At 37.6% G+C, this 12,049-nt stretch overlaps 1 protein-coding gene across 7 annotated transcripts in view; it reads left to right on the top strand.

Annotated features, from left to right (window-relative positions):
* The window catches only part of XRCC4 (X-ray repair cross complementing 4), a 156,014-nt gene that overhangs the window by 92,885 nt on the left and 51,080 nt on the right, over positions 1–12,049 (top strand). For 6 of the 7 annotated variants that reach the window (XM_027709372.1, XM_027709370.1, XM_027709374.1 and 3 more), the window contains one exon: positions 4,386–4,533. The exons of the other annotated variant lie outside the window; for it this stretch is intronic. In XM_027709372.1, the coding sequence (XP_027565173.1) occupies positions 4,386–4,533 (148 nt within the window). The remainder of the gene's footprint in view (positions 1–4,385; positions 4,534–12,049) is intronic. 7 annotated transcript variants of the gene reach the window in all.

Below are 12,049 nucleotides of genomic sequence, written 5' to 3'. Positions count from 1 at the left end.
GTAGGTTTGTTTAGAGTGTCCTTCTCATAGATGGATGGCCACACAGGGCTAACGACCTCCATCAGGCCAGGAGACCGGGATTTGAACCCGTGGTCGCAGCAGTGAAAGTCCTGCACGCTAACCACTAGGCCACCAGGGGTCTCACCCAAATTTATACAAAGGGGGAAATATACAGTAGGGCAGAACAAAGGGAATGCAGAAGGGTTCTCACTGTTTTCCTAAAATTAAAATAGTGGCGTATTCCTGTTACTTTCACTGAAGCAGATGCACGAACCATGAATACTAGTGTTTAATTTGTGATCTCTGAGTGATCTAAATAGATCTATATCTTATGGATAACTTTAGCATAGGTAGAAGTGCTGTTTCCTAAATTGCCTGTCAAGAGTGACTTAATCGTACTTTCCAAATACTGCCTACACCACTGAGAGGTGTTAATTTCCATACCCATTCATTTAGAAGGCTTTGCTGAGACTGTCAAAGAGATGCTAATTTTTATCAGCCATGGTGATCCCTCAGGAATTAGGCTGGGATTGAGAAAACACCTAATTGCTGAAGTTACACTACAGTCCGGGATTAAAGTGATGAGTTCTGCTCCCTCTCTGTTTTTTTTTCTTTCTCTGGTAGCTTGGGGAACAGCTGTCACAAGCAGTCGTGGTGCTCTTCAGGTGATGGTTTTGTGACCACTTTGTCACCTCTTGGCCTAGTTTATCTGCTACTGGTGCTGATTTTAAGATAAATCATCAACTTCATTAAAGGCAGACAGCAGAACTTGGAAGTCCAGTTGATTAACTCCGTGCAGGAACACATAGTGCTTGGAGTTAGGCAGAATTCAACTAGAAGATTCTGCTCTGAGAGAAATGTAGGGGACCTATGTTAGCATTAAAATCTGAAAATCTGAACAAATTTTCTTAAGTCCTTACTACTCTGACGAAAGAGCTAAATTTTCATTCAGGAGAGAAATTAAAATTGACAGTTCTGTGCTGCTGTTGATAAAATCTCCCAGACAGGAGATAATTTTAAATAAAGGCTTTCCTTGAGGATAAATGCCTGTGTCCTTGATAAATCTTTCCTTTTCCATTCCAATAGTAACCAAAGTTTGGTTTTTTTGTCTTTATAGGTGAACATTCTTTATTGTGAGCAAAGCTAAATATATTTCATTTAGTGGTATGTGCTGAAAATATGAATGGTCCTTGAATCCACTGGATCCTTTGTTATATCTTAAATATATGATAGCAAGGTGAAGAGAAGGGAAGGTGTGTCTGTTTCCTATGGGTAAAATCTCATGAATTGCAACATTTTTTTCTTGCCAGTGGTACATCTTTCACAATTTGGACATCGAGGGTGTGTATTCTGTCTGTGTGAAGCTGGGTCATTGATGACAATCAAATTGCTCAAACTTTGAAGCCTTCTATTCATTTTTTTGCTCACTTTGCTCCCTCTATACATTTTTTATGGCAAAACTTTTAGTGCTGGTTTAAGTCCTTTATTGTACTGAGAGGAGATGGATCCTGTTTTCTCTGTGTGACAGCACTGTCATTATTACCTAGACAAGTCAAAGCTGTAGAATTTTCATTACAGGTGGTGATACATAGAGAATGAGGGTGCATAAGGTCTTCTTTTATTTCCAAACTGAAAAGTGAATATGATAGATTGGCAGGTATTTCTTTTTAAACAATTGACTCCTGTATATCAAATAATGCGGAAATCTGTTTTAAAATCTAAGTGGACTGCCCATCTTTAACTAGGCCACAGAAGTTAATTTTGAATGCCTGTAGTTTCAGAGATGGTGATGGTATATTACCAAATGCCTTGAGAATGAGTCCTGGCATTTTCTATATTAAAGACATGTTGTGTTTCCAACAATTGTAGGACTGTATTGATTTAATTTCATCCCGAGTCTTCCAAACCAACAATGGTTATTTTTAGTTTTCAGTTATTTTCTAGAGTATCCTATCTTATTTGAAAAGTCCCACTACCCACCAAATAATATCACTCTTCAAAACGACAACAAAAAATACAGCAGGAATTTTTATTTAAAGTCTTTAATCTTTGCACAAATAATCTTTTAGTACTTGAGCTACAGTTCCCTTTCTTGCTCTCTTCTCAATTTTGTTTCATGCAGTTTCTCACCTGCAGAAGGTATGTTATCTATTGGGAGCATTTTCTTTTCTTGTTCAATGCTTGTCTTAGGTGGTTCAACTGCTGGCTTTCATCAAACAGTACTCTTGTCTGTATTTAAACTACTACTATTCTTCTCAAAGGTGTAATAATCATTCATATTGCATTACATAATAAAAAAGTAAGAAATTTAATTTCCTGAGGAGTTAAGGAACTTTACTTCCTTAAAATGGTGCTGAAATTTAGACAGAAAATATTTTCAGAATTAAAAACTAGGTTTGCATCTCAGACCCTTTCTCATTTTTCCCAATGATTTTGTGTTGAGCAGTGAATAATATTTTGCTGAAGGTTTCTTTGGCCTTTACACATGAACTATAAATTAATTCATTAATGGCAATTATTTTAGGGCAGCAGTACTGGGTGTGTGTTTAAAGTCTTATGGTGATGCTTCAAGTGTATGCCCTCTTTTCATTAGCAGTTTTAACAAGGAGTTTGGCATAAAAGAAATGAAACACAAAACGAAAAGCCCCAAGCCTGTGGTGGTCAAGCGTCACCTATGAGCCAGTTTGCTGCTGTTCGTAAGATTGCATGCTGGGCTGTCTGAATGAGAAACTTTTTTTTTTTGATGATATTAAAAGAAAAATTCTTATTTAGAAAGAAGACAAAAAGTTCTCTTTTCAATTGTTTGTGTTCTGTATCTAAACAACACAACAATGCTGAACATGAGGGCCATGATCACCATTGCATATTACACAAGTCACAACAGAGACATTTTTTATCTAACACCAGCATAATGTAGGTTTTGTGTATGAGGTTAACCTCTGGATCTACTTCTTGGCCAAAGTAGAGAGTGTGGGAGGAGAGCAGCAAAAAGGATAAGAGCTATAATAGTAAAGTTGTTCAAGTTTGTTGGGTTCTTGGCAGTATACTGTTTTATATGTATTAATTATGAAGAGGCCAACTTTAGGCAGTGGTGTTGGACTACATAAAATAGTGTTTGTGCAGATGTTAGACATACTACCCCCAACATGCTGCAGGTAAATAGTAACTGTCATGAATATATTTTCAACATTTAGCACTGGAAAAGTAAGCATATCTAGTTAAAGTTTAGTGTGGAGAATTAGGCAGTGGTTTAACCCTTTTCAGCATTTATTGTGGGAATGTGTCTTGTCTCTACTGGATTTTGAAACTTGTTAATTAAGCTTGTGCTTTGGAAATATGCCTGTTGTCACCCTACAAATATCTGTAAGCCTATGAGGTGATATAGTGCATGCTGGTAAATATTTAGTATTATTAAATGTTCAGGATGTCCTTCTTTGTAAGCACTGGAGCTTCTGTTTAATTTAACAGTGTTCTTGGTCAGAAGCACTTTTTTTTTGAGAAACAGTGAAAATGCCACTTGTAGGTTGTATATTATCCTCCTGTTTCACTTTCAGTAGATGTGAAAGGAATGAAGAAACAGGACTCGTTCTTTACTTTCTGTGAGAACCTTTTGTGTTGAATCTCAAAATTATGGCATCTTTCATCCATGTCAAGATTAAACCTCTCTAAATTGCACAGAAAGTAATAATCAGGGAAGTTACTGTAACAGCATCAGCCTCAGTTACTACATTATTATTTAATGTATTTCAGTTGAAATTTGTGCTGTTATGGGTATCGTTGTCTTGAAAATTATAAGTAGTTAAGGATTTTATTGTTAAAGCAGGCATACCAAATGAAAATATGCTACAGGATGTTGATAGCTGGAATAAAAATATCTACATAACTTCTTAGTGCATTAATAGGGGCTTTTTAGGGGGGTTTTAGCTTAAGGAAGGATCTGGTTTTCTTGAGATTTGAGCTTCAAGGAGGTAATCATCAAAGCAGAGAGGGCATTGTGTTTTAAATGTGGATAATGCATATTTTATGAATGTACATGGTACATTAAATATGAACCAGGTAAGAAATCATAGTTTAGGTAAATGAATAAGGACAGAGCCTACTTTACTCAGCCTCAGCAAAGGAGTCAGTGAAAATCTAGACAGATTACCCAGTTCTTGCTGTCCACTGACTACAAAGAGGTGTCAAGGGAAGCTTTCCTTCCAGCTTAAATTTAGTGTCTTTGAATTTCCCTTTATGCCGTCTGCTTTGACACAAACTGCTCCCAGATCTGAGTCCATCTTAGCGGTATAGAGGTTTTAATTAAAAGAAACCAAATTTTAAGGATTGTCTTACAATGTTTCATATTTGAATTCTTTTTTAGCTTTGGTCCTTTTTCCCTTTGGCAGCACCGGAGCAAAGGGATTCCTCCCTCCTGGGGAGCCCAGGCGTTGCTGATACAGCTCCAAGAAGGAAGAGAAGACAAAGGGCAGCAAAACCTGCTGGGACAGGGCCTAAGGTGGCAGCTTATGAGGCAGAACAACCACTTGAAGAAAAGTAAGCAGTTTTTAAATGTATATAAATGTTTTTATACCTAAAGAAGTAATAGGATTTGTTGTGTTCCAAACCCAACTGGTCATGGTTGGGGTTGGTGACCTCCAGAGGTCCCTTCCAACCTCATCACCCTGTGGTTCTGCCTGTGAAATTTCAGTGGAAATCAACTCACAGTACCATGTTTAATAGACCAGAATGTATTTCTTTTGAAAATAAAATCATGGGGGAGAAAAAATCATTTGGAAACATTAGTGTCAGAATTTGTAGCACTTGTAGGTATTTTTCTTCTTATGTCAATTTCGACTTCCGGAAATATTTTCACGTGGTCTAGGAGGTGCTTAGTTATGCAGAGTATTACCTCAGAGCTGCAATATGGTTAATGGTATTTCTTTAAAATATATGGCAAATTATATTTGAAAATACTTATATTCCATTTTTGTCTGTAATATTCCATGGATAACAAACTCTTTAAACAGACAGGAACACAAGTATATTACAAACACATTTCCCATGATTAGCAAAGATTTCTGTTTAAATAAACAAGAGAATTATCTTTTATTAATATATTTTGATGTAGAAGATTGTGGCTTGATGCCAGCTAGGAACGTTTAAATTTACAGTCCTGTTTTATTAGTTAAAAAATTATATTTTTTAGAATGGTGTAGAAAAATATCAGATTCTACTTTTTCTGTTCTTTTACAGTACATTGCAATGAAAAATGCCCATTCCCCATTGTATGTTGTCCATTTAATTTTGAAAGTCTACCTGTGTTTGGCTGAAATTCATTTTCACTTTTTTTTAGTATTGATTGTTGAAGCAAAACCTACGGAGGCAAATTATTGCAGAGGAGTATAGAAAGGTCATGGACTGAGTAATCCTCTGTTTATTAATATCTGAGTCCTCTGTGTAGGGGAATGACTAAGAAAATACTGATAATTTTGCTTTAATTCCCTTAAGCAGGGCAAATTTTAGAAAAAAACAGAGCAACGTTAAGTTTTTCTTCTATACAATCAGGTTCTAATATGATTACCTGATTCTGGGCTATAATATAATTAGTTATATTTTAAGGCTTGGCATATGGAACATCCATTTTATCAGTCTCTATTCCCCTTTTTGCCTTTGCACTATGTGGCAGTGGTTGTTCTTTGGTAAGCTAAGGAGATACAAAATCTCTGCATTTACCTGAAAAATTACAACAGCCGAACTGTAACAATTTTCACTTTTCTGATTATTTTTCCCAGTGTCCTTGAAGGTTTTTGAGCTCCATCTTAAGTCTTTTGCCAGCTGCTAGTCAAGTTTTCAGTCAATTTACTTGGCTAATAATTTTCACTTCTCTCCAGCCTCTCAAAAGTAGGGAGATGTGGAATTAGCACCAATTCACAAATATAGGTGTTCCTTTTTTATGAAGCCTCTCCAGTAATTTGTACTGATGGAATGCCAGATCCTACATGGTGCAAAAAGGCTTTATCTTAAGCTGACAGGATGTTGGGGTCCTGCCCAAAAATGTTTTCCAATATTGTGTCACTGAGCAAAAAATAAAATTACTAATTCCAAGCAAACCACCCCAGCCTGCTGGGGCGGCAGGGAGGCAAGGGGGGAAGTTAACCTCAGAATTCCTTCACCTCTTGAAGGTCTCCATCACAAACATGGGAGATGTGCAGCCCTTGGAAGCGTGTCATGGTTTTTCTGCTTGGCAGGAGATCAAATGACAGATTGTGATCACGTTTGCAAATGCACGAACGACCCCTTGTTTCTGAACACTCCTGCATAGACCTGCAGAAGGAGTTGGTTCTTTCATGTAAATGCTAATGTAAATGCTTTATAAATAAGATGCGGTTGCACAAAACCATATCCAACAGTCCTTGTTTTAACAAATAAAGCTTATTTAAAATTATTTTCCATTTGAAATTTTAGTGACGTCACTGGTGATCATTTCATGTTCACCTGGGCTGTCACAAGCCAAACATCAGGAGCCTAATGCTGTCTTTATGTTATTGCATCATAAATTGACTGATAAAACATCTTAAATCAGAAGAAAAAAATACCTCTTCTTCAAAGGAATCATCCAAGTTTTTCTTTTCTCCTTGCCTTTCAGATTGTTTTTTAAAAACACAGTTTTTCAACAGTCATTGTTACCACATAGAAATTATGTCCTTAGCTTCTACATATTTCTTGAAGATTTTAAAGTATGCAAAAAAAGTAGCATTTATCTTGAAATAAAAAGCATCTAAAGTAAATACTGAGTCATGAAAACTGACTGGGTTCTATTTCTGCAAATATTTTAGATTTATGGATGTTGTAGCTAGTTATGTGGCAATTCTCTAGTCCTTCGGAATGAAAATATATTCTTGGATATGAATAAGAACACTCAGAAGAATGCAAATAAAGATCTGTTTGACACAGAAATTAGAGCAAAAGGAGTGCTACCTTTCTCATGCTTTGTGTGTGGGTATGGTGGCAGGAAAGGCAGTTGAATTGTGTTTATCCACATAGACATCTAGTATTACATTGGCAATTTATTCAAGGGCTAAATCAACATTTTTAATGAAACTTGGCAATGTGCTTTGGATAATATGAAGCTTAGTGAAAGTAGCCATGAGATCAGCAAAGAGCTGAACTAGGATTTGTGGAACAAGGTTGCTAAATAAACTGTTTAATTATTAGCTGAAATAAAGATGTACTTTAGGATAAAGCAGAAATTTAGGATAAATAGTTGGTCAGTGAACTGTCAAGATTTTGAGATTTATCCAGCTCTCTAGCAGGTTGTTTTTCAAATCTGATATTCAATGAAAGGAAATGCTTCCTTAGGCAGACAGATGTTACTTTTAGTTAATAACAGTTGAACTGTGGCTTTTAATTTACACATTTTAAATGTGACAAAGGATGGATCTTGCAATTCAAAACATGATTGAGCCAAGAAGTTAAATAAAATTATTCTGATTTCAGTAAACTGTGATGGTATTGATGCAGCTTTAACTGTAACTTAATATATGGCAGTTTCCTAAGGTGCAAAGCAGAGATAATATATCAGTCAAGTTAAGATGCAAATTCTACTTTTCACAATTTGCATTTCATAATTGGACTGGAGAAATTAATGAGAGTGTTCCCAAACCACAGTTAGAAATTGTGCTTATTACTCAAATCTCTCTGGGGGCTGCATATGAATGACACCATTAGCCATGTGGAATATGCATTCGATAGAGAGGCTTAAGTGTAGGGCCTGTCAGCTTGAATCCTGTAAATAATTGGATGTTTCTATAATATCTTCACTTTAAAAGTATTTGAACCTATTTGAGAGTAGACAGTACCTACTGAGGATGGCAAATTTTTTGATATAATGTTAAAAATTAAGCATGGTCTGTAGTCACAGAGTACAGTGGAACAGAGCTGGAGCCTCTGTAACTAAAACAAAAGTAAATCAGGAAAACACCTCCCTTTCTAGTGCAACTTACAGCTTTTACTTTGCTTCCACGAGGGAAAATTCCATCTTTCTGCTTTGGTTTAACAAAATTGGTTTTATTTAATGAGTTAAGAAAAGCAAAAACTTTCCTTTTTTTTCTGTCATTTTTTACCAATAAAGCATCTAGTTTTATGGTCCTTATTCACACATGGATTTCCTAGGAGGAAGGCTTTCCTAGATAATTTCTATAAGTTACTCTATGTATTTCAAAGTATAATCCATTCCAGCTGCTCAGTAGTGTTCATAATTTCTCTAGTATTTAATAATATACATATACACACATATACATACAATTGGCAGAAGTGGTTTGGGGGAAGGCATCTCAGATACAGGAAAAACATTATTATGGATGCAAATGTGCTGGGTTCTCCTGAGATGAAGACTAGAGAAAACCAAAAAATGTTATTATAGAGGAATTGTTTCATAATTTTGAGAAGCAAGTGTTAGGAAGTACTTTTAGTTCAATTGATTTAATAATAACAGGTGTTATTTGCTTTTATACATAAACACTGCTTTTTCAGAGAGCTCAAAGGGCTCAGCATATTTTTGGGATTATCAGCAGCATCCAAGTAAATAAAAAAAAAACATACCCAGACTGGTGACTGCGTATTTGGAAGTCCCAGGGGTTGCCAGGGGGTGTTTTGTGCCACCTGCATTGCCACCAATTGCTCCATCAGAGGAGGCCAAACAGAGAATGTAATTTTTACTTTAAACACGATTGTCACAGTCCTCTCAACTCGGTGTTTGTTCTTGACTTCAGGGCCTGATTAAAGTTAGTCATGTGTGTAATTGTGGGTAGAAGGGGCTGCTGCATAGTTTTTGCTTGTTAAGGATAAATATGATTTTTTTCTTTCTGTACCTTCAAAAGGTTTTTAGAGTCTTCATCCCAGTACTGTAATAAGCTGGACTTGTCTTTCTTTTGATAACCTTCCACCCCCTTAAAAGTGCTCAGAGCCTGTGGTGAGCCAGGAGCTCCCTGGGGATCCTCTCTCCGCATTTGTTTAATTTACTGCTTGCGGTTCACATTTTTAAAATCCTAATCCAACGTTTATTTAAAGTATGGTTTGCCACCACCAGTGACTCAGGTAGGAGAAACCATAAATTTGTATCGGAACTGGGCATTCTCAGAGGATTACACACAGACGTGGGGGTTTTCTTCTGTCTCACACAACAACTAATTCTTCTTATAAAAAAGTTTAACCAAGTAAAAATTGGATCCCACTAAAAATGATACCATAACCTTCCATGCTGCAGAGGGGATTTATAGGTTGCCCCACAGTTACCCCCCTTTTAAAGAAGGACATATTTAAGAGTTCATGTTGATATGTCACTTTTTTATTCATTAACTGTATTTATTTGATACAATAGGAGAGAACTTGGTGTGACAAACACTGTAGTCACTGGTGTAGCAGTGAGTCAGTGCACTGTGTACAGCAGTGATAAGCTCATTCCTGCCATAATAAATTTATGGAATGCAGTGTTTAGAAAGTTTTTGATGGTTAACTCATTCAGACTGAAATGTAGGCAAGTTAAAAAATCTCTTAGAAGAGACTCTAATGTGAGTATCAAAAGAAAAAATTAAATACTCAAGGCATTCTGCTTCATGCTTGCTCAGCATTTTCTTACGCTTTGGGATGGCTTCTTTCTTTCCTTCCTTCCTTCCTTCCTTCCTTCCTTGCTTCCTTGCTTCCTTCCTCCCTCCCTCCCCCCCTCCCTTCCTCCCTTCCTTTTTGTTATAATATTGCAGAAATAGTACAAAAAATGAAATATTTGCAAAAAAGTGGTTGCAAAAAAAATTCTGGAGTCATTCTATATTCAACTGAAATGACTAAGGCAGAAATAAATACAGCAAAGAGCAGTTGTTTTAGTTGTTTTTCTCTTGGTGGCTCTCTGTGCAATATGTGTTAGTTTTAACTGAGCAGCAGATAACTAGGCTTCCACCATCCACATGGGAAGGAGTGATTTATTTCCATGGGATGTTTATCCACAGACACCATTTCTCTTGACTCCCCAGGGAAAGGTGGGAAAATATGAAGGCTGAAAGCCCTGGGCAGGAAAAAAATTAACATTATCTGCTGACCTCCAAGGCTGCAATTTCTTCCAAGGAAAGTCTCTCAGCTCTCTAGTTTGTAGCACATCTCACCAATTTTTGTCACTGGTAATAGCCCAATAATTGACTGCTGATGGAGAAGTTATTACTCTGTGAGACGGACAGGGCTGTACCCTCTGTTTTCTCAGGGCATGTTCTTCAGGGCAGGGTTTTATTGCTGTGACAAATATGGTGAGATATGTGTCTCTGATGATTCATCTATAATGTGTTTCAGCAAGACTGGTGGCTGTGAGATTACGAGAGAATAGCTTAAAAAATGGAAGCTGTGCCTTCTTCCATTACCTTTCTGCTAAACTTTTGGTGTTTTTCCCTGGCCTTTCTAACAAATGTTTTAAACTGGAATGATGTTTGACCTGTACTTTGTATTTTAAGCTTCTCTTAGGTAGGTTGTGGGTTGGTATAGTTTAATTTATCACATTGAGCATCAGTTTCGTGATCCTGGCTGGGGTGTCTTGATGTGGAGGCCAAAGAATTTCTCCTCAGGACTAAATTACAGTACGAAGAAGGAAAGATGTATGTGGTTGAGCTAACCAGCAGTGCTGGAACAGTTGTTGGCTTTTGAAGTAGACCATGCTACAGTATTTTCAGTCTTTTAGTGGGAAGTTGAGAAAAGGAGATTGCGTTAAAAACAACAAAGAAGGCAATATTTGAAATTCCATGTGTATCCCTTTGATTAGCATACAGGGGCCAAACATGCACTCTCTGTACTCACACTTCTTTAAAGGGCTCTTGGTGGTGTCAATTAAACCTCCATTTCCTAAACCATCTTTTCAGATGGAATTATTTTCACATTATTTTTAAGAGGGAGAAGCAAGTAATGTAGATACTTGAGATTTTCATTATGCTGTTGGCAGGAGATTAAGATTAGGCTGACGGAAAGCCTAAGTAGCCATGCTTGCCAGCTCAGCCCTGATGTCAAAGATAACATGGAACAGAATGAGATGAAAGCTTGGCTATATTAATGAGATAAACTGCCCTAAATACCTGTTTTTATTGTTCTTTAGACTGATCATGAAATATGTCTTTGCTGGATTAAATTAGAGTATTCCATGTAGCATAACTGTCTGCAGGCTTACAACATAACTCAGTTTGATTGAACATCTGGGCTGCTAGTGAGAGGCCCATGACAAAAGCTCAAAATAACACAACTTGAAATAAGAATTCCGAGGCCTTACCTTTCTTTTTTACTTTAAAGAGCAGTGGCTTTTCTGTTTCTGAGCCTACTGATTCCTAGCACTGCAACTGGATGCCTTCCTCCCTGCTCAGTCTGAAATAGTATTCACTCTACCACCTCAGTCAAAGGTGGCATATACCTCCAGCATCTGCTGCTACCAGATTTTGAGGCCTTTCCCAAAGCTCTTGAAATGTATGGTGACAAGTCTGAAGACTGACAAAGGCTCTGAGGCTTTCTTCTGGTGTCTGAATGCTACAAAGATTGGGATAGGCTGCTGCCAGATGTCCAAAGCAATGAATATCAACGTGTTCTACCTAAACGAAATGAGGTATGAGTTTTTACTGAGCATTTCTGCCTCATCTTCAAAAAACTGTCAGGAATCCTGGGAATGCTGGGACAGCTTTCCTTACCAAATGCTTCCCCATGTCAACTAGACTGTCTCAGACTCATTAATGTGTGTGTTTCTCAGCCCCACGAATTGTGCTTGTTAGTTTTAAACGCAGGGTTAGTCAAGTTAGTTCCTTAGTATTTTCCTTTGATCAGGGATAGCATTTCACAGGGCACCTTAATCAGGCATCGGCTGCGGCAGGCGGCAGGGGCGGCGGAGGCAGCAGGGGGTGGTGGAGGGACGGGGAACCTTGCCGTCGGGTGCTGGACCCAGTGGAGGTGGAGAGGGCAGCTTTGGAACACACAGGTTTGCCGTTCCAGGTTTTGGGGGGGAGCGGGGAGGAGGGGGAAGGCTGGTGGGGGACGGAGTGGAGGGGGAGCGGGTGGT

The sequence above is a fragment of the Neopelma chrysocephalum genome, unplaced genomic scaffold (genome assembly GCF_003984885.1).
Source record: "Neopelma chrysocephalum unplaced genomic scaffold, ASM398488v2 Primary Assembly neopelma1_96773, whole genome shotgun sequence".
NCBI classification, from domain to species: domain Eukaryota; kingdom Metazoa; phylum Chordata; class Aves; order Passeriformes; family Pipridae; genus Neopelma; species Neopelma chrysocephalum.
This window is presented reverse-complemented; position numbering and strand designations above follow the sequence as displayed.